Source organism: Oncorhynchus mykiss, chromosome 16 (genome assembly GCF_057628025.1).
Source record: "Oncorhynchus mykiss isolate SJ-2025 chromosome 16, ASM5762802v1, whole genome shotgun sequence".
Lineage (NCBI taxonomy): Eukaryota > Metazoa > Chordata > Actinopteri > Salmoniformes > Salmonidae > Oncorhynchus > Oncorhynchus mykiss.
In genome coordinates, this window is record NC_143037.1 from 21,737,326 (window position 1) to 21,763,371 (window position 26,046).

Consider the following 26,046-nt stretch of genomic DNA (forward strand, 5'->3'; position numbering starts at 1 on the left):
TAATGTAACTGTGTGTGTGCGCTCTCCACAGTGAGTTGGAGCAGTTCCCCTTCCCTCAGTCCTCTGTTGGGTGAGGCGCTAGTAGAGGACACCAGTCTATTGCAGTGCAACATTACCGACCTCACACGTGTGAGTATATATTTATGTTCAGTAGGGCACACCACACCAAAACGCTTTGCAACAAAAAACAGCATTCTACACTCTAATTGGACAAGTTTAGATAGCACCTTTTATTTAACCAGGTAAGTTGACAGAGAACACATTCTCATTTACAGCAACGACCTGGGGAATAGTTACAGGGGAGATGAATGAGCCAGTTGTATGCTGGGGATGGTTAGGTAACCGTAATGGTATAAGGACCAGATTGGGAATTCAGCCAGGGTTAACACCCCTACTCTTACAATAAGTGCCATGCAATCTTTAGTGACCACAGAGAGTCAGGACATCTGTTTAACGTTCCATCCGAAAGACATCACCCTACACAAGGCAATGTCCCCATTCACTGTCCTGGGATTTTTTTTTGGGGGGGGTTAGAAGCAAGCCAGCAGTGGGATGCAGGGTGGTATGCTGTTGGCATACCTGGTTCACTCCGTTTTTTCCCTACTGAACACAACACAGGGCTATTCCAAAGCACTGATGGTTTTCTCCCCCAGCTATCAATGAATCATTTCATTTTCATCAAATCTTACATCCAAGTTAAATATCTCAGCTAGATAGGCAAACACACACACACACACACACACACACACACACACACACACACACTCACGCAGGCCCATCACATCAGAGTGATGCTCAATCAGAATGTCAAAATGTCACCATGTCTCAGTCAGATCGACACTTTCCCATGTGTCTGAAAACCACATTTCCACTGCTTCCATCTCAGGCCTTATAAAGGCAGCCAGCGATGGCATACAGCTACACTTTCCCCATTTACGGGTGAGAAAGCAACACACAAAAACACAACAGTTAGCTTTCCAACAGCTGGTAGCTTTAACCGATAAAAACATTTGGAAGGCCACTATTCCACATGAAGGGCCATGATAGGAATCACATATGTGTCTGAGCCACTCGGTTAGATGTCACATTGTTAAGGCCTTTTATCATGTGATACTTCTGTACTCCAAAAATTCTCTTTCCTTTCTAGTCACTAGTCATCTGAGCACACACACTATAAACACACACACACACACACACATTTAAATTAGGGCAGAAAGAGTTAGAGCTCTGTAAAATAAACTGCTCAAACACATTTCATTGTTTAAAATCTCAGCTCCCGTCATTGCATAAGGGAGCTCAGCCAGACACACACGCACGCACGCAATATATAACTTGATTTATGGTTTTCATTTTAGACGGGCACATAGACAGACAGACGCTCCGGGGACATTATTGTGCAGGAGAAATCCCCCGGTGCATATAGGTCATCTAGGCTCTGTCGCCATGCCGCCCACACACACACACACACACACAGACAGTAGGAGGACATGCAGGGTCGAACATTACCGCCCAATGTATATGCTATGAAAGAGAACACATCATTTGTCAACTGCATCACTATTAGAGGCACTTTATCGCAAATAATTCAAAAGACCCTTTAATAGGAATAATATTTCATTTATTTTGTTTCATGTACTTCATTTGATTATTTCCTAGTGCATTGTGTTAATGCCATCTCATTGTGTTGTTCTGTGGCAGGGAGAATATTACTATTTCCAGGTGTCTGCCTACAACATGAAGGGGTGGGGTCCTGCCCAGAACTCCACCCCATCCTGCGCCTCCCCTTCCAGTAAGTCCACCTCTCTATCCCCTCATCTGTGTGTCCGTTCGTGGGCTGTTCTCATTGAACCCGCATCAAGCGTGTCGTCTGAGCCGAATTTCCAACGCCAACGTCATTTCAGCATTGCTTAACTCCCTCTTACCAACTTCCATGGTATTGGGTGGTTAGGTGGTTGGTGGTTAGCAGCTAGACCCCCCCTGGCCAGAAGCAGGGTACCGGACCCCCGTCTAATGCCGAACGTCGAACGTGTGTGTAACCTTAGCTGTGTGACTAATGAGATCAGCCAATGGGTGGTGTCAACAGTCAAGTCAACAGCTGAGGAGATGAATGGTCAGAACACCTCGGCCTCTCTCCTTCTCTCTTCTCTCTTCTCTATTTCTCTCCTTCCCTCTCAGTCTTTCAAAGTCTGTCTCTTCCTGTCTCTCACTGTCTCTTTCTCACTCTCTCGATCTCTTGATCTCTCGATCTCTCTCTCTCTCTCTCCCAGTTAGGACACGAGGGGAGGAAGCCAAATTAGATTATTGAGATGTACCCGACCCGCAGTCGTTTCCACATTCCGAGTGGGATTCCCGACATCGTGGTGTGGGATGAGTTTTAGAGCTTGTGCGTAAAAACCTCAAAGTGCGTCAACTGCTGTTGACTTTTCCTTTCAACACCTGACCAAACTGAATGTCCATGGTGGGAGAGAGAGCGAAAGGAAACTGCAGTGTATGACAGCAGAATAGACATTGTGTACCCCTGCGTTTGGAACACGTTCGATGTGTATGTGTTATTGTGTATGTCACATACGTATTTGTTTGTCTGCACTTGTTTGTGTGTGTTCATTTTAAGCATGTTTGTGTGTTTCTGTGCTTGTGTAAAAAGGTGTAAACACATACAAACATACCAAAGTGTGTATGATTTTGCCTGTGCAAGTCTGTATAGTGTGTAGAGCATGTCTGTATCTCTCCCTGTATATATGAGAGAGAGAGAGAGAGAGAGAGAGAGAGAGAGAGAGAGAGAGAGAGAGAGAGAGAGAGAGAGAGAGAGAGAGAGAGAGAGAGAGAGAGAGAGAGAGAGAGAGAGAGAGAGAGAGAGAGAGAGAGAGAGAGAGAGAGAGAGAGAGAGAGAGAGAGAGTCAGCCTGGGCTTTCCCTCTCTCTCCCCCCAACCACCCCCTTCCCACCTCTCTCCCCTCCCTTCGAGCTAATTTCGATGGTTGCGTGTTTGTGTTTTCCATCTGGGGCTACCACTGGAAATATTTGCATGTCTGTGAGAGCTGGGGCCGTAAAGGCCCAACAGTGGGGCCCTTATACGAGGACCTCTCTCTCCGCCCGGGGCCATTAAAGAGGCTAGTTGTCCAGTCAGGACAGGAACCTTTCCGGGAATAGAGCTCACGGTGTTTCACCCAGCCTCCAGGGGCCCACGGGGGATAACCAAGACGCCGCTGTTGCTGCCGTCTTATCACCAGCACATCATCCTCCCTCCCTCCTTCCTTTTCTACTCCTCTGCGGGCCACTGCTGCCACACTCTCTCTATCTAGAGGGAGAGTCTATACTAAACTGTTTACCCCTTGTGTATACAGTGGGACTGAGGGAGGGATGTGTAGTGTGTCTGTCTGTGTAGGGGGGTGTACAGTGTGTTTGTGTACTGTAAGCGGTGTGCGCGTGCGTGTGTGTGTGTGCGTGCATGTGTGCGTGTGTGTGTGTGTGTGTAGGGGGGTGTACAGTGTGTTTGTGTACTGTAGGCGGTGTGTGTGTGTGTGTGTGTGTGTGCGTGTGTGCATGTGTGTGTGCGTGTGTGTGTGTACTGTAGGCACTGTGTGTGTGTGTGTGTGTGTGTGTGTGTGTGTGTGTGTGTGTGTGTGTGTGTGTGTGTGTGCGTGCAGTATGTGGGCGGGGTGAGGCGTGTGGCGTGTTGCACTCCTGCATCTCTCAGTCGCCGTGTGCCCGCGTATGTATAGGGGGGAGAGGGAGGGACAGGTCTGCACACACTGAGTGCTCTCAGTCGGCTCGCTCCAAGTGGCAGCAGCAGCAGACACTGGAGCTGTCTCTCCCTCTTAGCCAACCACAGCTTTCTCACACTGAGGTGGCACTGACACACACCATGTTTTCCCTCCCCCCCCTTATTTCCATGTAATGCAGGTTTATGACATTGATAGTTCACTGGCACAGTTTGCGGTGTATGTGCCTTGCTCAAGGGCACAATGGCTGTCGGTGGCACCCCAGGTGGCACCACATTTGTATTTATTGTTCATTGTTTCTGTATGTATCTGCAGGTTGGAGGGAGATTGATGGCCGCGCACCTCGCCAGCGGGGACAGAAGGAGGCGCTAGACCAGCTACTGGGACAGATTAAAGAGACGCACCGCCACTGTGTGTGCCACGGTATAAAGAGTCTCCCCGTCTTCTCTTCTCGGCTACCTCAACATGTATTATAAGTCATCTCTACTACTTATACAGGATCAGACCTTTCTGAATCCTCCTTAATGTTAAGGTTAGACTGGGGCTGTAGTAGTCTGATCCTAGGTCTGTGGTTAAGGGAAACTTGAGTCCTGAACACTTTGTGCCACACTGAAATGAACCCCCATCTTTTCATAAGTAAGCAGTTTTCCCAAACTGAATGAGGTTCCTTGGTCTCTCACTTGGAGTGGGAGCATATTCAATGGCAAATATATCTTGGAGATCTCACTCAATGCTTCACTGTGCTTTGGTTTATGCTTCTTGTTCAATTGTTCCTTTTGCTTTTGTTTCCAAAATACCTCTGACAGTAAATTGGCTCGATAATTGAATGTTAAGGCCTGATAACATAGAAGATTTCCTCTGGTGGTTGTGAATCCAGTTTCACAACAAAACAGTCAGTCAGTCCATCAGTCAGTCAGCTCAGCCCTATATTGAAATGGTAGGATATATAGTATATGCATATACTGTATAGTAAACTATTACTATGTATAAACGTATATACCTACTGTATATACATAGCATAATGACGTAACATGTCACATATAGTAATCAGGGGAGTAGCAGTGTATACTATGCCTACTATATATACATATAGCATAATGATATAATGTATGTAGCATGTCATGTATAGTCATCAGTAATAATCTATATAATAGTCAGCATTCAGTCCCCTGGCCAGGCTTTTCCAGTTCACGCACGGTAGCCGAGGTCGTCTGTCCCAGGTCATGTTTGTTGTTCTTGTAGAGACGGAGCCTTGACTCTAGTTTGAGGGCTATAAATTAACACTGACTGGCTGCCGCCTGGTCCCCCTACAGGCCTCCAGGACCCCTGTCTGCCCCCCCCCCCCAAAAAAACTGCCCACCCGCACCCCCCTTCTCCAAACACTATTAATTAAACTGTGAAAGGGGCCTTGACTAACACAGGCACCCCAGCGGACGGCTATACCTGTCTGTCTTACTCAGTGTCAGGGCGGTAAGAGGGCTGTTGGAGAGGGGGGGCTCTAGTAAGGGGGGGGTGAACTGCAGCTCGTTTTCTTGTTATTCCACCACGACTCGTCTCATGAAAATAAAATGTGTTCATTTCTCCTGAATAGGGGATTTATTGACTTAAGTGGCCTGAGCCGGAGTGAGATTGCCTCAGGGCTTCTGTGTAGGGGGGGACCCCGCAGGTTCTAATGAATTGTAAAGCACATTATCTCACTTGCCCCCCCCCCCCCCCCCCAGGCCCACTAAAAATAAACATGTCCCCTCAGAGAGAACTGACCTCCCTGTCAGTGAAAGACGAAGGGTTACCCCCTCCACCTCCTCCTCCTGTAACCCCCTGCCCCACCCTCCGTCCCCCCAGTACGTCTTTTTAGGTCTCTATATCTATATACGGCAGGCTCTGACACCTCCTGTCTGTCCAGGTAAACACACACGCACACACACACACACACACACACACACACACACACACACAGTCCCCCTTTGTGACTGCACTTAGAATGGCTGGTTTCCTCTGGCCCTATAGTCTGCTTCAGCGTGTGTGTGAATGTGTCAACTGACCTAACCTGAATAGAACACATGAAATGACCAACACATTCCACTACACTACTGTGCGTACACCTAAGCTGTGGGACACAGGATGCAGTATCCATTCCTAACAGTGATGCGTCGAAGAAAATTCTTACTGTGAATTCTTACTGAGTCTTTGGCTTGGTACAGTAGTTCTATTAATCACTGTCTTGACCCTCTCATCCTTTCAGAGCAGTGCAAAGCCCCTCCACATGTGAGGAAACATTCCGTATCCAAAAGCCTGCGCCACCTCTTCCAGCCTACCAGCAAATTTGTCAAAAGCTTGAAACGGTATTTAAGAATTTTACACCTTCTTATATCTCCTGCCTTCCATCTTCACTTTCATTTTCACCTACTCATTTAAAGGTTTTTCTTTATTTGTACTATTTTCTACATTGTATAATAATAGTGAAGATATCAAAACTATGAAATAACACATGGAATCATGTAGTAACAAAAACGGTGTTTAACAAATCAAATATGTTTTATTTTTGAGATTTTTCAAAGTAGCCACCCTTTGCCTTGATGACAGCTTCGAACACTCTTGGCATTCTCTCAACCAGCTTCATGAGGTAGTCATCTGGAATGCATTTCAATTAACAGGCGTGCCTTGTTAAAAGTTCATTTGTGGATTTTTTTTCCCTTCTTAATGCATTTGAGCCAATCAATTGTGTTGTGACAAGGTAGGTGTCACGTTCTGACCTTAGTTCTTTTGTTATGTCTTTGTTTTAGTATGGTCAGGGTGTGAGTTGGGTGGGTAGTCTATGTTCTGTTTTCTGTTGAGTGTTTGTATCTGCACCAGACAGAACTGTTTCGGTTTCGTTCGTTCACTTTGTTGTTTTTGTTCAGTGTTCTATTACTTTATTAAAAATATGGACACTTACCACGCTGCGCATTGATTGGTCCTCACCTTCTTCCACCGCAACGGCCGTTACAGAATCACCCACCAACCAAGGACCAAGCAGCGTGGTATCGGGCAGCAGCAGAAATCTCTGGACTCATGGACATGGGAGGAGATTCTGGAAGGAGAAGGACCTTGTGCACAGGCTGGGTTGAATTTTGCTGCCCCAAGGCAGAGCTGGAGGCAGCGAAAGCTGAGCGGCGGTGGTATGAGGAGGCAGCACGGCAGCGCGGCGGGATGAGAGGCAGCCCAAAAATGTCTTGGGAGGGCACACGGGGAGTGTGGCTAAGTCAGGTAGGAGACCTGAGCCAACTCCCCGTGCTTACCGTGGAGAGAGGTGGATCGGGCAGGCACCGTGTTATGCCGTGAGGCGCACGGTGTCCCCAGTGCGCAGGCATAGCCCGGTGCGTTACATCGCAGCGCCTCGTATTGGCTGGGCTACAGTGGGCATCGAGCCAGGTGCCATGAAGCCGGCTCAGCGCATCTGGTCTCCAGTGTGTCTCCTTGGGCCGGGGTACATGGCACCAGCCCTACGCACAGTGTCCCCGGTTCGCCAGCACAGCCCAGTGCGGTCTGTTCCACCTCGCCGCACTGGCCTGGCGTCGGGGAGTATCCAGCCAGGTAGGGTTGTGCAGGCTCGGTGCTCGAGACCTCCAGTGCAACTCCACGGTCCGGTCTATCCGGTGCCTCCTCCACGCACCAGGCCTCCGGTGGCAGCCCCACGCACCAGGCTGTCTCTCCGTCTCCTTCCTCCAGGTGCTCCCTCCTGTCCAGCGCTGCCAGTGTCTCCCGTCTGTCCTGAGCTGCCAGAGTCTCTCGTCTGTCCTGAGCTGCCAGAGTCTCCCGTCTGTCCTGAGCTGCCAGAGTCTCCCGTCTGTCCTGAGCTGCCAGAGTCTCCCGTCTGTCCTGAGCTGCCAGAGTCTCCCGTCTGTCCTGAGCTGCCAGAGTCTCCCGTCTGTCCTGAGCTGCCAGAGTCTCCCGTCTGTCCTGAGCTGCCAGAGCCGTCCGTCTGTCAGGAGCTGCCAGAGCCGCCCGCCAGTCAGGAGCTGCCAGAGCCGCCCGCCAGTCAGGAGCTGCCAGAGCCGCCCGCCAGTCAGGAGCTGCCAGAGCCGTCCGTCAATCAGGAGCTGCCAGAGCCGCCCTTCTCCCGCCTGTCCAGTGCTGCCGGAATCTCCCATCCATTCGGGGCCCTCTGCTAGGGTCCAAATAAGGAAAGAGAAATGACAGTCCATCATTACTTTATTATTTTAAAAAAAATTATTTCACTTTTATTTAACCAGGTAGGCCAGTTGAGAACAAGTTCTCATTTACAACTGCGACCTGGCCAAGATAAAGTAAAGCAGTGTGACAAAAACAACAACACAGAGTTACACATGGGATCAACAAACGTATAGTCAATAACACAATAGAAAAATCTATATACAGTGTGTGCGAATGTAGAAAGGCAATACATTGGCCATAGTGGCAAAATATTTACAATTTAGCATTAACACTGGAGTGATAGATGTGCAGATGATGATGTGCAAGTAGAGATGCTGGAGTGCAAAAGAGCAAAAAAAAACAAAAAAACAATATGAGGATGAGGTAGTTGAGGGGCTATTTACAGATGGGCTGTGCACAGGTGCAGTGGTCGGTAAGCTGCTCTGACAGCTGATGCTCATAGTTAGTGAGGGAGATATAAGTCTCCAGCTTCATTGACTTTTGCAATTCGTTCCAGTCATTGGCAGCAGAGAACTGGAAGGAAAGGTGGCCAAAGAGGTGTTGGCTTTGGGGATGACCAGTGAAATATACCTGCTGGAGCGCGTGCTACGGTGGGTGTTGCTATGGTGATCAGTGAGCTGAGATATGGCGGGGCTTTACCTAGCAAAGACTTATAGATGACCCGAAGCCTGTGGGTTTGGTGACGGATATGTAGCAAGCCAACGAGAGCATACAGGTCACAGTGGTGGGTAGTATATGTGGCTTTAGTGACAAAACGGATGGCACTGTGATAGACTACATCCAATTTTCTGAGTAGAGTGTTGGAGGCTATTTTTTAAATGACATTGCCAAAGTCAAGGATCGGTAGGATAGTCAGTTTTACGAGGGTATGTTTCGCAGCGTGAGTGAAGGAGGCTTTGTTGCGAAATAGGAAGCCGATTCTAGATTTAATTTTGGATTGGAGGTGTTTAACGTGAGTCTGGAAGGAGAGTTTACAGTCAAACCAGACACCTAGGTATTTGTAGTTGTCCACATATTCTAAGTCAGAACCGTCCAGAGTAGTGATGCTGGTCGGGCGGGTAGCGATCGGTTGAAGAGCACGCATTTAGTTTTACTTGCATTTAAGAGCAGTTGGAGGCCACGGAAGGAGTGTTTTATGGCATTGGAGGTTTGTTAACACAGTGTCCAAAGAAGGGCCAGATGTATACAGAATGGTGTCGTATGCGTAGAGGTGGATCAGAGAATCACCAGCAGCAAGAGCGACATCATTAATATATACAGAGAAAAGAGTAGGCCTGAGAATTGAACCCTGTGGCACCCCAATAGAGACTGCCACAGGCTCTCCGATTTGAAACACTGAACTCTATCTGAGAAGTAGTTGGTTAACCAGGCGAGGCAGTCATTTGAGATACCAAGGCTATTGAGTCTGCCGATAAGAATATGGTGATTGACAGAGTCGAAAGCCTTGGTCAAGTCGATGGGGACGGTACTGTCTTTTATCGATGGCGGTTATGATATTGTTTAGGACCTTGAGCGTGGTTTCGAGCCCATAACCAGCTCGGAAACCAGATTGCATAGTGGAGAAGGAAGGGTGGGATTCGAAATGGTCGGTGATCTGTTTGTTAACTTGGCTTTCGAAGACTTTAGAAAGGCAGGGCAGGATAGATATAGGTCTGTAGCAGTTTGGGTCTAGAGTGTCTCCCCTTTGAAAAGGGGGATGACCGTGGCAGCTTTCCAATTTTTGGTAATCTCAGACGATATGAAAGACAGGTTGAACAGGCTAGTAATAGGGGTTGCAAGAATTGCGGCAGAAAATTTTAGAAAGAGAGGGTCCAGATTGTCTAACCCAGCTGATTTGTAGGGGTCCAGATTTTGCAGCTCTTTCAGAACATCAGCTATCTGAATTTTTGTGAAGGAGAAGAGAAGCGAGGGGGGGGGGGGGGACCTTGGGCAAGTTTCTGCGGGGGAAAGCGTTATCGTAGATTTATCGGTGGAGACAGTGTTTCCTAGCCTCATTGCAGGCTGGGCAGCTGGGAGGAGGTGCTCTTATTCTCCATGGACTTTTTGGAATTAGTGCTACAGGATGCACATTTCTGTTTGAAAAAGCTAGCCTTTGTTTTCCTGTGTATATTGGTTCCTGACTTCCCTGAAAAGTTGCATAACGCGGGGGCTATTCGATGCTAATGCAGAACGCCACATGGATGTTTTTGTGCTGGTCAAGGGTAGTGAAGTCTGGAGTGAACCAGGGGCTATATCTGTTCTTAGTTAAAAATGTTTTGAATGGGGCATGCTTATTTAAGATGGTGAGAAGCACTTTTAAAGAGCAACCAGGCATCCTCTACTGGGGACGAGGTCAATATCCTTCCAGGATACCCGGACCAGGTCGATTAGAAAGGCCTGCTCGCTGAAGTATTTTAGGGAGTGTTTGACAGTGATGAGGGGTGGTTGTTTGACCGTGGACCCATTACGGACGCAGGCAATGGTCGCTGAGATCCTGGTTGAAGACCGCAGAGGTGTATTTGGAGGGCAAGTTGGTCAGGATGATATCTATGAGGGTGCCCATGTTTACAGATTTGGGATTGTACCTGGTAGGTTCCTTGATAATTTGTGTTAGATTGACTTAGATTTAGATAGCTTCGATTGTAGGATGGCCGGGGTGTTAAGCATATCCCAGTTTAGGTCACCTAACTTTACGAACTCTGAAGATAGAGTTTAAAACAGTGTTTCCCAAACTTTTTATAGTCCCGTACCCCTTCAAATGTTAAACCTCCAGCTGCGTACCCCCTCTAGCACAAGGGTCAGCGCACTCTCAAATGTTTTTTTTTTTCCATCATTGTAAGCCTGTCACACACACACTATACAATGCATTTATTAAACATAAGAATGAGTGTCAGTTTTTGTTACAACCCTGCTCGTGGGAAGTGACAAAGAGCTCTTATAGGACCAGGGCACAAATAATAATATAATAATAATCAATAATTTTGTTCCTTATTTAACCATCTTACATATAAAACCTTATTTGTTCATAGAAAATTGTGGATAACTCACCACAGGTTAATGAGAAGGGTGTACTTGAAAGGATGCACATAATTCTGCAATGTTGGGTTGTATTGGAAAGAGTCTGTCTTAAATAATTTTCCACATACAGTGCCTGTATTTAGTTTTCATGCTAGTGAGGGCCGAGAATCCACTCTCACATAGGTATGTGGTTGCAAAGGGCATCAGTGTCTTAACAGCGCGATTTGCCAAGGCAGGATACTCTGAGCACAGCACAATCCAGAAATCTGGTAGTGGCTTCTGATTAAATTCCATTTTCACAGAACCACTTGTTGAAATTTTGATGAGGCTCTCTTGATATTGGTAAGTGGACTGGAGGCAGGACATGGAAGGGATAACCTGCTAAATTGCGCACCCAACTCACTCAGGTGCTTCGCTATATCACATTTGAAATTGTCTGTAAGCTTGAGTTCATTTGCACACAAAAAAATCATACAATGAAGACCTGTGTGTTGTCCTCTTCTCTGTCCTTAATGCAGACAGAGAAGAGCTCCAACTTCTCTTTTTTTCTTTTAATACATTTTTACCCCTTTTTCGTGGTGTCCAATTGTTAGTAGCTACTATCTTGTCTCATCGCTACATCTCCCATACAGGCTCGTCGAGACGAAGGTTGAAAGTCATGCGTCCTCCGATTCAAAACCCAACCAAGCCGGACTGCTTCTTAACACAGCGCGCATCCAATGTGTCGGAGGAAACACCGTGCACATGGCAACCTTGGTTAGCGGGCACTGAGCCTGGCCCCCCACAGGATTTGCTGGTGCGCGATGAGACAAGGATATCCCTACCGGCCAAACCCTCCCTAACCTGGACGATGCTAATTATGTCAATTGTGCGTCGCCCCACGGACCTCCTGGTCGGTTATGACAGAGCCTGGGCGCAAACCCAGAGTCTCTGGTGGCACAGCTGGCGCTGCAGTACAGCGCCCTTAACCACTGCACCACCCGGGAGGCCCAGCTCCAACTTCTTAATCATAGCCTCAATTTTGTCCCGCATTCTAGATTCAGATAATTCAGGCGAGAAATCACCCAGTTAGGCCAGTCGTGTGAGAAACTCGTCACCATGCAAGAGGTCAGACAAGTGAAAATGATGGTCAGTAAAGAAAACTTTAAGCTCGTCTCTCATTAATAAAAAAAACTTTTCAATACCTTGCCCCTTGATAACCAGCACACTTCTGTATGTTGTAAAAGCGTTACATGGTCGCTGCCCATATCAAATCAAACTTTATTTGTCACATGCGCCGAATACAACAAGTGTAGACTTTAGCGTGAAATTCTTACTTACAAGCCCTTAACCAACAGTGCAGTTCAAGAAGAAGAAAATATTTACCATGTAGACTAAAATAAAAAGTAATAATAAAAAGTAACACAATAAGAATAACAATAACGAGGCTATATACAGGGGGCACCGGTACCGAGTCAGTGTGCTAGTTAAGGTAATCTGTATATGTACAGTAGATGGGGGCGAAGTGACTATGCATAGATAACAAACAAACAGCGAGTAGCAGCAGTGTACAAAAGGGGGGGGGGGGGTCAATGTAAATTGTCCAGTGGCGATTTTATCAATTGTTCAGCAGTCTTATGTCTTGGGGTAGAAGCTGTTGAGGAGCCTTTTGGTCCTAGACTTGGCCCTCCGGTACCGCTTGCCATGCGGTAGCAGAGAAAACAGTCTATAACTTGGGTGACTGGAGTCTCTGACAATTGTATGGGCTTTTCTCTGATACCGCCTATTAAATAGGTCCTGGATGGCAGGAAGCTTGGCCCCAGTGATGTACTGGGCCGTTCGCACGACCCTCTGTAAATCAAATCAAATCAAATCAAATTTTATTTGTCACATACACATGGTTAGCCGATGTTCATGCGAGTGTAGCGAAATGCTTGTGCTTCTAGTTCCGACAATGCAGTAATAACCAACGAGTAATCTAACTAACAATTCCAAAACTACTACCTTATACACACAAGTGTAAAGGGATAAAGAATATGTACATAAAGATATGTGAATGAGTGATGGTACAGAACGGCATAGGCAAGATGCAGTAGATGGTATCGAGTACAGTATATACATATGAGATGAGTATGTAAACAAAGTGGCATAGTTTAAAGTGGCTAGTGATACATGTATTACATAAAGATGCAGTAGATGATATAGAGTACAGTATATACGTAGACATATGAGATGAATAATGTAGGGTATGTAAACATTATATTAAGTAGCATTGTTTAAAGTGGCTAATTATATATTTTACATCAATTCCCATTATTAAAGTGGCTGGAGTTGAGTCAGTGTGTTGGCAGCAGCCACTCAATGTTAGTGGTGGCTGTTTAACAGTCTGATGGCCTTGAGATAGAAGCTGTTTTTCAGTCTCTCGTTCCCAGCTTTGATGCACCTGTACTGACCTCGCCTTCTGGATGATAGCGGGGTGAACAGGCAGTGGCTCGGGTGGTTGTTGTCCTTGATGATCTTTATGGCCTTCCTGTGACATCGGGTGGTGTAGATGTCCTGGAGGGCAGGTAGTTTGCCCCCGGTGATGCGTTGTGCGGACCTCACTACCCTCTGGAGAGCCTTACGGTTGTGGGCGGAGCAGTTGCCGTGCCAGGCGGTGATACAGCCCGACAGGATGCTCTCGATTGTGCATCTGTAGAAGTTTGTGAGTGCTTTTGGTGACAAGCCGAATTTCTTCAGCCTCCTGAGGTTGAAGAGGCGCTGCTGCGCCTTCTTCACAATGCTGTCTGTGTGGGTGGACCAATTCAGTTTGTCTGTGATGTGTACGCCGAGGAACTTAAAACTTACTACCCTCTCCACTGCTGTTCCATCGATGTGGATAGGGGGGTGTTCCCTCTGCTGTTTCCTGAAGTCCACAATCATCTCCTTAGTTTTGTTGACGTTGAGTGTGAAGTTATTTTCCTGACACCACACTCCGAGGGCCCTCACCTCCTCCCTGTTGGCTGTCTCGTCGTTGTTGGTAATCAAGCCTACCACTGTTGTGTCGTCCGCAAACTTGATGATTGAGTTGGAGGCGTGCGTGGCCACGCAGTCGTGGGTGAACAGGGAGTACAGGAGAGGGCTCAGAACGCACCCTTGTGGGGCCCCGGTGTTGAGGATCAGCGGGGTGGAGATGTTGTTACCTACCCCCACCACCTGGGGGCGGCCCGTCAGGAAGTCCAGTACCCAGTTGCACAGGGCGGGGTTGAGACCCAGGGTCTCGAGCTTGATGACGAGTTTGGAGGGTACTATGGTGTTAAATGCTGAGCTGTAGTCGATGAACAGCATTCTCACATAGGTATTCCTCTTGTATCGCCTTACGGTCAGATGCCGAGCAGTGATGCAACTGGTCAGGATGCTCTCGATGGTGCAGCTGTAGAACCTTTTGAGGCTCTGGGGACCCATGCCAAATCTTTTCAGTCTCCTGAGGGGGAAAAGGTTTTGTCGTGCCCTCTTCACGACTGTTTTGGTGTGTTTGGTATGTATGGACCATGATAGTTTGGATGTGGAAACTCTCGAACCGCTCCACTACAGTCCTGTCGATGTTAATGGGGGCCTGTTCATAACATTGCATAGAGCAGAAAATACACAAGAGTTCAGGGGCCTTCCTTTAAGTTAACCATTTTCACTGTAGTGTCCAAAAGTCTTTCAAGCTGTCAGGCATTCCCTTGGCAGCAAGAGCCTTTCGGTGGATGCTGCATTGTACCCAAGTGGCGTCGGGAGCAACTGCTTGCAACGGGCATATCCCAGGAGCTATGCCGGGCCCGCCACGTCTGTTGACTAATCCAGCTGTAACGCATAGAATTCACTGGCTTGTATGTGCAGCAGTAATTGTTTCAACACATCTCCTGCCATGTCACTGATGAAGGCATTGTCTGTATCTTTTTTTTTGCCTTTCCCCCAGCATTGTCCCAAAACTCACCCAAATGTATAGCCCCGTTGGAAAATATAAATGGACTGTTTGAAAATGTGAATCACATTTTTATTTGCCGTACCCCTGACAGCATTTTGCGTACCCCTGGGAGGAATACCAGCTTTACGACATTAAGGTCAGTCAATGCAGAACATTTCAAGAACTTTGAAAGTTTCTTCAAGTGCAATCGCAAAAACCATCAAGCGCTATGATGAAACTGGCTCTCATGAGGACCGCCACAGGAAAGGAAGACCCAGAGTTACAGAGGATGCGTTCATTACAGTTACCAGCCTCAGAAATTGCAGCCCAAATAAATGCTGAACGGAGTTCAAGTAACAGGTACATCTCAACATCAGCTGTTCAGAGCAGACTGCGTGAATAAGGCCTTCATGGTCAAATTGTACAATCACACCACCTCAACACAATTGAGATGGTTTGGGATGAGTTGGACCACAGAGTGAAGGAAAAGCAGTCAACAAGTGCTCAGCATATGTGGGAACTCCTTCAAGACTGTTGGAAAAGCATTCCAGGTGAAGCTGGTTAAGAGAATGACAAGTGTGTGCAAAGCTGTCATCAAGGCAAAGAGTAGCTACTTTTTTGGTTACTACAGGATTCCAAATGTGTTATTTCATTATGTTGATGTCTTCAGTATTATTCTACAATGTATGAGATAGTAAAAATAAAGAAAAACCCTTGAATGAGTAGGTATGTCCAAACTTTTGACTGGTATAAATGCTACGAATGCCACAAAATATAATCTCGAATGCCACAAAATATAATCTCAAATGCCATTCTACCTATAGGCTATTGTGAGAATTAATAGTTCAAGGAGACCTTCATTGTGCTGTTGAGAATTAGTAACTTTGGAGAATTTATCAAAACTAACTGACTCTGATTTGTCTTTATTGTCCTCCAGAGGTCTCTACTTGACGTCTATATTCTACCGAGATGACAACGTACTTGTGACGCCTGAGGACCAGATCCCCATCGTAGAGATAGATGACTCCTACTCCAGCTCACTGATGCAGGACTTCCTATGGTTCACTAAGGTAACGTACGGACTAGTTCCATACCTAACCATTCGCATTTGACAGTTTCCACTGGTATTTACCTGGTAGAAACTTAGGTGGTAACAGTTGGTACATTCTGGGACTTACAGTACTTCAAAGAATTCTACAAAATTGCTAGCATGCTAACAATGTGGTACTCAGAGTTGCTTGCTTCAATGAGTCCTAAAGAAATAAACAAGAATTGATTATTACTGTGTAATTACCATTTGATCCTAAATGCTTGTGCGTTTCTCCATCCCCAGGTGTCCTACCTATGGGAGGAGATTCCGTGGCTGCAGCAGTGTCTCAGCCCCTCCCAGTCTTCCTGCTCCTGCACCCTCCAGACACGCCTCAAGATGCTGCAGGCCGTATCCCAACTACAGGTACGTCCTTACCCATCAATACTGTTATAAACATGACATAACACCTTAATACATAACACTTTAAATGGGCGGGAGATATCCTAGCGGTTAAGAGCGTTAAGACAGTAACCGAAAGGTCACCGGTTCGAATCGCCGAGCCGACAAGGTAAAAAAATCTGCCGATGTTCCATTGAGCAAGGCACTTAACCCTAATTGCTCCTGTAAGTCGCTCTGGATAAAAGCGTCTGCTAAATGACTAAAACTGTAAATGTTAGTAACACCCTTATAACCACTCGTGGTCATTTATCACTAGTTACCACTGATAACATGGTCAAAACCATATAATCTTGATTAAAAAAACTCCTCTCCAAAACCATGACATATTGATCAAATATTGGTCAGAACCATCAAATGTTAGTTGAAACCATCAGATTCTGGTCAAAACCATGTGTCTTTGAAAAGGTCTTTTGGGGGCTGTTTTTGCAGGGAATGCTGGGAACTCAGGACCTGGGTCAGGTTTACTTTGAGCCAATCAAAGACAAGCATGGCAACGCTCTGCTGGTGTTGCTGAAGGACATGAACGTGTGTCCCAGTCTGGACGGGGTGAAGTGGACACATCTGTGTAAGCTTCAGCTTCAACGCAAGTCCATCTCGTCCCCCGAGGAGCCCACGGCCCTGGACACGCTGCTCATCACCCTCCACGTATGTCCCAACCCACTACAACCTCTGGCGTTTAGAGCTTAGCAATGTAACGTTAGTGACACCGAGACCCTTTTCCTTAAACGTTACAGAATCCCCAGAGAATTGGATTGAGTTTGAGTTTGAATCTGAGGACAATCACGTAAGCTTTAGGTATTCATTTGAACAGCCTACAAATTAGCATGTTCAAAAGAGGCTAAGGCTGCATTCATACCAAACCAAAACCACAATGTAGATTTAACAGTTCCTTATATTTACCCTTCACCACATTGTATGTGTTTATTTTAATTGTACACAAGGCAATCCGCTGCCTGTCATGCCAATGTGCATGTCTAAGTAGTCTATTAAGCTAGTCCAGTTGACTCACAGTCACGGCAGACATCAGGTCCAATGGATCCACGCCAGCAAAACAGCTCCTGTAATCTCCTGTATGCTCAAATTCCCTGAAACACCATTCATTTAAATAAGAGTCTTTCAGACATACAGCGCAATTTTAAAGTATTCAGACCCCTTGACATTCTCCACATTTGGTTACGTTACAGCCTCATTCTAAAATTGATTAAATTAAACATTTTCCTCGTCAATTTACACACAATACCTCCTAATGACAAAGTGAAACAGGTTTTTAGACACTTTTGTACATTTATTACAAATAAAAAACAGAAATGCCTTATTTATATAAGTATTCAGACCCTTTACTATGAGTCTCAAAATTGACGTTTCTACAACTTGATTGGAGTCCACCTGTGGTAAATTCAATTTGATTGGACACGATTTGGAAAGGCACACACCTGTCTAAATAGGGTCCAACAGTCGACTGTGAGTGTCAGAGCAAAAACCAAGCCATGAGGTCAAAGGAATTGTCCATAGAGCGCCGAGACAGGATTGTGTCGAGGCACTGATCTGGGGAAGGGTACCAAAGAATGTCTGCAGCATTGAAGGTCCCCAAGAACACAGTGGCCTCCATCATTATCATATGGAAGAAATTTCGAACCACCAAGATACTTCCTGGAGCTGCCCGCCCGGCCAAATTGATTATTAGGGGGAGAAGGGCCTTGGTCAGGGTTGTGACGAAGAACCCATTGGTCACTCTGATAGAGCTTCAGAGTTCCTCTGTAAGAGATGGGAGAACCTTCCAGAAGAACAATGCATCTCTGCAGAAATCAACCAATCAGGCCTTTATGGTAGAGTGGCCAGACAAAAGCCACTCCTCAGTTTGCCAAAAGGCAGCTAAAGGACTCTCAGACCATGTGAAACAAGATTCTCTGGTCTGATAAAACCAAGATTGAACTCTTTGGCCTGAATGCCAAGCATCAAATATGGAGGAAACCTGGCACCATCCCTACGGGTCAGCATCACGCTGTGGGGATGTTTTTCAGTGGCAGGGACTGGGAGACTAGTCAGTATCAAGGAAAAAATGAACGGACCACGGAGAGAGTACAGAGAGATCCTTGATGAAAACCTGCTCCAGAGCGCTCAGGACCTCAGTCTGTGATGAAAGTTTACCTTCCAATAGGACAATGAGACTAAGCACACAGCCAGGACAACAGAGGAGTGGCTTTGGGACAAGTCTGGTCCACCCAGAGCCCAGACTTGAACCCTATCAAACATATCGGGAGAGACCTAAAAATAGCTAAATAGCTCTGCAGCGAGGCTCCCCATCCAACCTGACAGAGCTTGAGAGGATCTGCAGAGAAGAGTGGGAGAAACTCCTCAAATAAGAAGACTCAAAGCGGTAATTGCTGCCAAAGGTGATTCAACAAAGTACTGAGTAAAGGGTCTGAATACTTATGTAAATGTTGTATTTCAGTTTTTTCTATTTAATATATTTGCAAACATAAAAAAAAGTGGTTTGTCATTATGGGGTATAGTGTGTAGATTGATGAGGGAAAAATATAATTTAATCAATTTTAGTATAAGGCTGTAACGTAACAAGATGTGGGAAAAAGGCAAGGGGTCTGAATACCTTCCGAATGCACTGTACTTTACAAACGTACATTTTCATTAAGTAGTTCTCAGACTCTGTTGTAGACTTACCAATTTCAAATCAATAGGTTTACCAAACAATGATCAATGAAGAGCAGTTGGCTTTAGTAATAGTAAAATGTATTTGAACAAATGTGAAGACAATCATATAAAAGTGATGTGATCATTGCATTGTGAAAAGCAATGACTTTATATGAACATGTATTGCAATCTAAAACATGAATTTCTAGATGAAACTGATTACTACGGTTAGTGGAAAAGTGACTGTGTGATTTTGTGTGTTGCACTTAGTCAACTGAAAGTGTGCTTAGAGTTTTGAAGCAACTGCCATTTTAAGGATCTGTTTTGAATTTTGTACTAAGCATTGTGAAAATGTACCACACACTTGTGAAAATGCACCAAAGCGATAGAAAGAAACTGGAAATATGGCTTATGATGCCAAATATGAACAAATGATATGATTGAAAACATATGAAATGCATTGTACGGTTATTATTTCACATTAACCAACAAAAAAAATACAAAAGACCACAGACTGGTGCAAGCTGATCCTCAAAGCCCTCAAAGCAACAACATCATCAAAATAAATGACATAAAAATAAACTATTTCAAAGGCCATCCCAGACGTCAACAACGGCTGTCTCATGCCTTTCCCGTCTGGTTCCCATCGTCTATTTCAGGAGAAGCTGGCGTACCACAGACGGAGCAGGAAGCTCCTCTCCCCAGGCCTGTACCTGGGCTACCTGAAGCTGTGTAGCTCTGTGGACCAGATCAGAGCCCTGGTGCCTCAGAAGCTACCCAACGTCCTCTGTCATGCTAAGATACGAGACAACTGTAATGTGTCTAGGTGAAGTACCTGGATACCAGCCACCGGGGTTTATCAGGGAATTCATTGATTTCATGTTATGGTGTTGTTATTGAAATACTAGCCATTGTCTGTAATATATTTGTAACTGTGTGTGTTTGCGTGTGTGTATCAGGGAGGAGTGGCAGTGGCTACAGGCCCTCAGTTCTCTGGAGGAGTCTCTGGAGATGGACCAGGATGTGCAGAGCGCTCCACACCGCCTCCTACAGGACCTACGCAGCGCTGCCAAGGACCTCATGGCCCACATGAACATCCCTGTCAGCCAGGTCAGCACTCATCCATCCACCCATCCACCCATCCTTCCATCCATTACTATCCATTACATGGCATCAATGTCATAGTTGTGACTCAGTATGCTGTCCCACTGTCCCAGGTGCAGGACTTCCGTATCTACGCCCAGGAGGTGTTGGAATTTGGGGACACGGTGTCCTTCCTGCTACTGCTGCCCCCCTCAGACGACGTGTGTACGGCCCCCGGCCAGAACAACCCCTATTCCCCCCGATCAGGCTTCCTCACCCTGCCTCTGCAGATCTTTGAGCTGGGTCAGTACTGCTCTGTCTAGTAGGATTTCCTTATGTCTTCCAATTACTGTTATTTATGCAACTATAGTCATTCAGTTGACATACGATTGGTTGGCCTATTGTGACTTTTATAATTTTACTCTAGATAATAAGTCTGTCCTGTGCCCTTTTCTACCCCCCTCTACAGTTCACTTTGATGCCTACTGCCCCAGCTTCATAGGGCAGTACTGCCGTGTGTCTGCCCTGCTGGAGCTGGAGTCGCTCATGTCCCAGCAGACCCTGAGGGAGGCCTTCTCTGAGACGGAGCTCCACGCCGCCAAGCAGAAACACCAGCAGGTCCAGGAGCACATGCAGGTAGGTTGGAGTCCTAGCTGAGCTTCCCGTAACCTAGATATCCTGATCTGGATGTAGTCTCCAATTGCTCCATAATAATGGAAACTACAGTCATATCAGAGCTAAGCAAGCATCACGCAAGGAGCTAAAAGACCACCTGGAGCTCATTTGTAGCACATGGCGTTTCAAAGAGCACAAAAAAAGTAAACAATATTGCATTTGAAAGAGCACTAAAAGTTAACAATGTATTTTTCCTGCATGTTTCCCCCTATTACAGCAAATGGAGGAGGTGTGGCGGGAGGCGCGGTGGATCATGGACGCCCTGCAGTATGCCCGCTACAAGCAGCCCACCGGGGCCATTTCCCTGGGCTGGATCATCCACTTCTCCAGGGACGCAGTGCCCGACACGCCCCGCTCCACCTCCTCCCAGCCAGACTACCTTCCCTCACCCATGCCCTCCCCCGAACCCAGCCGCAAGCACTCTGGTAAGACCCCGAGAACCTTATAGGGGGCAGAGATAGGGCAAGGGGTTTTTCCCTCCTGGTCACACAGCCTTGTGGTGTACGGTCCATTTTACTAGAAAATAAATTATTGTTTGTGTATGTGTGGCTTATACAAAGGTGAATGGTTGTGTGTGTTTTACCCACAGGGGAATGATTGTGTGTGTTTTACCCACAGGGGAATGGTTGTGTGTGTTTTACCCACAGGGGAATGGTTGTGTGTGTTTTACCCACAGGGGAATGATTGTGTGTGTTTTACCCACAGGGGAATGATTGTGTGTGTTTTACCCACAGGGGAATGATTGTGTGTGTTTTACCCACAGGGGAATGATTGTGTGTGGTTGACCTAAAGATGAATAATTGTGTTTTTTGTTTCTCCCCCACAGTAGACTTCCACGGTCTCTCAGATGAAGAGGGTTCCTCTGAGGTCTTCCTCACCACCGACAGCGACTACGACTCTAGCCGTGCCCAGAGCCCCCGCGAGTTGGACCTTCTGCCGCCCTCGCCCCTCTCCTCCTCCGGCGGCGGTGTGGGAGGAGGGGTTGGAGGGGGTTCAGGGACAGGAGCACTGAGAGACTCCACCCCAGACGTGCTCCAGGCCTCGGAGCCCCAGACAGGCCCTACCGGCGAACAACGGCTGAGCGGAGGGGGTCCCGGTGGGGAGAGGCGGAGGGGCAGGGGGGGTCCCATGGAGCTCTTCGACAGCGACTTCATCCTACCCAGCAGGCAGATCGAACTTCTGAGGATCACGGAGAAGAGGCAGGCCTTCTGTGTGAGAACCAGTAGTCTTGAATTCCCCTCTGGTGGTCATACTGCACACTCACCCTCACCATCCTCCTCCCCCCACCGCCGCTGGCACCGACCCTCCTCTGTGGACCGCTGCTGCCCTGCTGAGCGATGCCTGCCGCACCCCCAGCCCCCTGTCCGCACCCTGTCAGAGGACAGCGGCACCCAGAGGCTCTCAGGTTCCCCCTCGCCCGGTGCCCACAGGAAAGGCTGGCACGCCACGCTCCGGGTGTACCCACAGTACCGAACCGGGCTACCCAAGGAAACCAGTGTCAAGGTATGTGGAACTTGGCTTGAGGATGTCCGGGTTTAATGAATTGTTGTTCATGTTTGGGTAACTCTTTCATTTGGGTATCCAATTATAAAACTGTCATAACTCAGATGTAACATTGAAACCCCTTTTGACCAATCACATTCTGCTTAATCTGCCTCTGTTCCTCTTTCTCTTCCACTCTCTGTCCCTCCCCTCCCCTCATCTCTCCCCCTCCCTCCCAGCTGCGGGTGACCCCAGGCACGTCGGCCAGGGAGATGGTCCAGCTGGTGGTGCAGGAGATGAACGCGGTGTCGCGCCGGCTCCTCAGCGGTAGCAGTAGTAATGGAGGGGGAGCGGAGGGGGAGAAGTGTCTGTACAGCCCTGAGCAGCTGGAGCACTTTGGACTGGTGCTGGTGGTGGACGGCAGGGAGAAGTGGCTCCAGGATGACTTCTGTCCCCTGGAGCTGCAGAACCCCTGGCTCCGGGGCAAGCTGTGTGTCCGCATCAAGGCGTACTCGCCCCTGGCACTGCAGTACAGCAGGGCGACTACTGTTTGAAACAAAGGGGGTGGGGAAGGATTCAGGGGACAGGGGGAACTTTAGGTCTGGACTACTAGATGGAGGTTCCTCCTTTGGAAATGTTGGAACATGAACTTTTAACATTTTACATGGGCCAAATCCGAGGCAGCCTCCCTGGGATGAACTTCCACTGGAATTTTCTCAAATGTTCTCCCTCTCTTTCTCTCTCGTTCAAACTTTTTTCCTTTTCGGTTGTTTTTATCGTCCAGCCACTGTAGCTACAGAGCACAGTCGGTGGCTTTCTGTTTGTTTGTTTGTTGTTAACTGAAATGCTGCTGTGAGACTCTGTTTCCATAAAGTCTCTTCCCACCCCATGTAAACTACACTTTCTTCCTCAATACTCACCTGGACATCAAATGTACAAAAGGAAATGGAAATCTGTTGTTATTATATTATTTGCATCACCAAACGTCAAAGCCCAAAAAAGGGATGTGACGTGAGGAAGATTAATGAATGAATGCTACCGCGCTTTGGCATGGGGCGTGATTGACTGCAACACATTTTGGCGCCTGCGTTGCCAGAACGCCACGGTATCGTCATCTGCAGCCACATGCGGGTGGACAAGCCTTTTCCTATGAACTTTTCCTATGAGCCCTCTCTCTCTCTCTCTCTCTCTCTCTCTCTCTCTCTCATTCCAAAAGGCTGTTGGCTGCAACCCTGCAGCCGGCCTTCCCGACGTTCCCAGGATGTGGGCCCTGGACTCTTCCCAGAGGGCCCAGAGCGAGGGAAGGGGGCTGGCGTCTCCCAGCTCGGGACAGAATCTGGAATCTGCCCTGCGGTTTGACCTCTAAGTTTGTCACTCTGTCAGACTCGCCTCCCCTGACCACTGTTGTAACTTTGGGAAGGAGAGAGCCAGGAGTACAGAGGATTACACACAAGAGGGAGGGAGGGAGGGAGGGAGGGAGGGAGGGAGGGAGGGAGGGAGGGAGGGAGGGAGGGAGGGAGGGAGGGAGGGAGGGAGGGAGGGAGGGAGGGAGGGAGGCTGCAATGTCTTTGGGATTCTGGCACTTACTTTCTGGTGTTTCTTTTTCGTCGAGTGCAGGAGAAAATACTTTGTACATGGTGACTCCCGCCAATCTGTGGTGAAGTCATAAAACAAACCATCATCTCATCCAACTTAGCCCTCGAAAAGGCGTAGAAAGCAGATTTGGATTTTTGAAAAACAAAACCCAAACAGGAACAAAGAAAGAGAAGCAATACTTTACTTCCACGTGTTTTTTTCTCGTTTGTTTCTTTGTGATTTGAGACGATTGTACACCTTCCAGAATTCGTCAAAAGTCTGGGCCATACTAGCCATGTGCTAAGCGATCGCCAGTGTAGTGTTATCCAGGCCGCTGGTACTCCAGTCCGACCATTAAGAGGTGTTTGTCTCCTCATTGGTGGTCTGTTCGTCTGTACAGTGCTGTAAGTACTCCAATGGAAATAGGATTGGCCAAGTTGCTCTTCAACATGACGCTAGAGGCTCCTTCCGCTCACAGTAACTGCAGGCTTTGGTTTTAGTCTAGCACTCGTCTTCATGTTCATTAGGTAGAAAGGCAAAACCTTCAATGCACTCCTTCTTTGGGACTTAAATAGCATTTTTAAAAGGTTCAAACAGAAGGCGTTTCAACCACGTATGAAAGACCCTGGTTGAATATGATGTCTGAAATGAAAGCCTGCACTTACTGTAACATTGTGGGTCCAGAAAAGTTGAATCCTCGTCTTGAACCTTCTACCCCGTTCTCGTCTTTCCTTAGACGTGGTTGTGTTCTCCGAGCCTGATATATGTGTTTGCAGAGTTTAGTTTCCTTTATCCTCCCCAAAAACGTGTGTTTACATATAACTACAACAACAACAACAAAAAGTCTTAAAAGAGCAACTGATGTGAAGTTGTAATTGAAAAGTATTGGTTTTACTGATGGTTTGAACTCTTCTGTTTGCGCTTAGATGTATCGTTAAAGACGTTTTTTTTTTTTTTTTTCACAAGGGCAAACTGCAAAAAAACAACAACAACAACATACAGTAAAACTGGACTGAATGTATCTACTGTTAGACGTCGGGCTGCTGGGTCTGTCAAGAGTATAGAAGTCAATTCTGAAGGGTGGAGGGGCAGAGGGTAAAGGGGGTTTGTGTCTCCCTTACCAGCCAAAGGAGAAGAAAAGCTCCATCTTGGACCCTTGGCAGATCCACTGAGCATAGTCATGAAGTCATTTTTTTTAAATCTATTTTTATTGAACAATAAATTAATATTATCAAATAAAACTGTTGTTTTGAGGGTTTCTTTTTTTTTAAAACCGATCGCAGGATTGCAGGAAGTAGACATGGTTGCACGTTTGACCCGCTCGGTTCGGAGAGGCTTTTAAAAAAAAAAAAATGTATGTCATGTCTGTCCTTTTTAACACAATCCTGTCTTCGAGATGAACCCTTTTGGAGTTGTTCGAGATATCGCAGGGTTTCGGTGGTGTTCTCCAAGAAATCGAACCGTATTTCCGACTAGGCATGTTGGAGGTTTGAAGGGCATCCTGTATTAATTAAGGCATCCACTCGCAAACCAGCTCCAACTAGGAAAGAGAATCCGTGAGGAAATCTAATTTCAGTTACAAAACGGGTGCCCTGCCAAACGCCAGCGGACCATATGAAATTAAACTGGAGCAGTCTTGTGGCGTGATATGAAGAAGACTGAGTGACACATATAACTCAATTGGTCCTACATATGCTATATAGCAATGACCTCATCTGTATGAGCCGGCCAACCGATGAAAAGGGAATGGTAGGCAGCTGCACTGGCATTTTGATCTTGAAACTGTCATAGTGCAAAGCTCTGTAGCGTTTGACTTCAAGGCTGACAGGTATGATGCATTATGATGCAGCTAAAATGCATTGTACGGAATGTCAGACGGTGTCATCATGATGTCATACTGAGTTATCGTCGGTGCCTTTGAGCCTGTGGAACAAGAGTCCACATATTACGACGATATGAGTTGGTCTATTATCTTCGTGATCAAATATCAAGCATTTACATGCAGAAGAGGAATTCATAGGTATCGCCTGTATTTCATTTGAAAGTCAGTATCCTGGTAACTCGACTGTATGATTTCTGTATGGCTGCATGTTTTGGACACGTCCCCCTCATGTACACACACACACACACACACACACACACACACACACACACACACACACACACACACACACACACACACACACACACACACACACACACACACACACACTCACACACACAGCATGACACACTTAAAACACACACACACACACACAGCATGACACACTTAAAACACACACACACACACAC

At 46.9% G+C, this 26,046-nt stretch overlaps 1 protein-coding gene across 7 annotated transcripts in view; it reads left to right on the forward strand.

Moving 5' to 3' along the window:
* ankfn1b (ankyrin repeat and fibronectin type III domain containing 1b) overlaps positions 1–23,111 on the forward strand; it is a 278,599-nt gene extending 255,488 nt beyond the window's left edge. For 5 of the 7 annotated variants that reach the window (XM_090202223.1, XM_090202225.1, XM_036946495.2 and 2 more), the window contains 14 exons: positions 32–129; positions 1,699–1,789; positions 4,037–4,144; positions 5,964–6,063; positions 15,739–15,871; positions 16,135–16,254; positions 16,720–16,935; positions 19,599–19,765; positions 19,899–20,049; positions 20,157–20,325; positions 20,492–20,658; positions 20,915–21,122; positions 21,524–22,200; positions 22,419–23,111. In XM_090202223.1, coding sequence (XP_090058349.1) covers positions 32–129; positions 1,699–1,789; positions 4,037–4,144; positions 5,964–6,063; positions 15,739–15,871; positions 16,135–16,254; positions 16,720–16,935; positions 19,599–19,765; positions 19,899–20,049; positions 20,157–20,325; positions 20,492–20,658; positions 20,915–21,122; positions 21,524–22,200; positions 22,419–22,733 — 2,720 coding nt within the window. In that variant the 3' untranslated portion in view covers positions 22,734–23,111. The remainder of the gene's footprint in view (positions 1–31; positions 130–1,698; positions 1,790–4,036; positions 4,145–5,963; positions 6,064–15,738; positions 15,872–16,134; positions 16,255–16,719; positions 16,936–19,598; positions 19,766–19,898; positions 20,050–20,156; positions 20,326–20,491; positions 20,659–20,914; positions 21,123–21,523; positions 22,201–22,418) is intronic. The other 2 variants (XM_090202224.1, XM_090202227.1) reach the window with 1 other exon arrangement.
* The last annotated feature ends 2,935 nt before the right edge of the window (positions 23,112–26,046 follow it).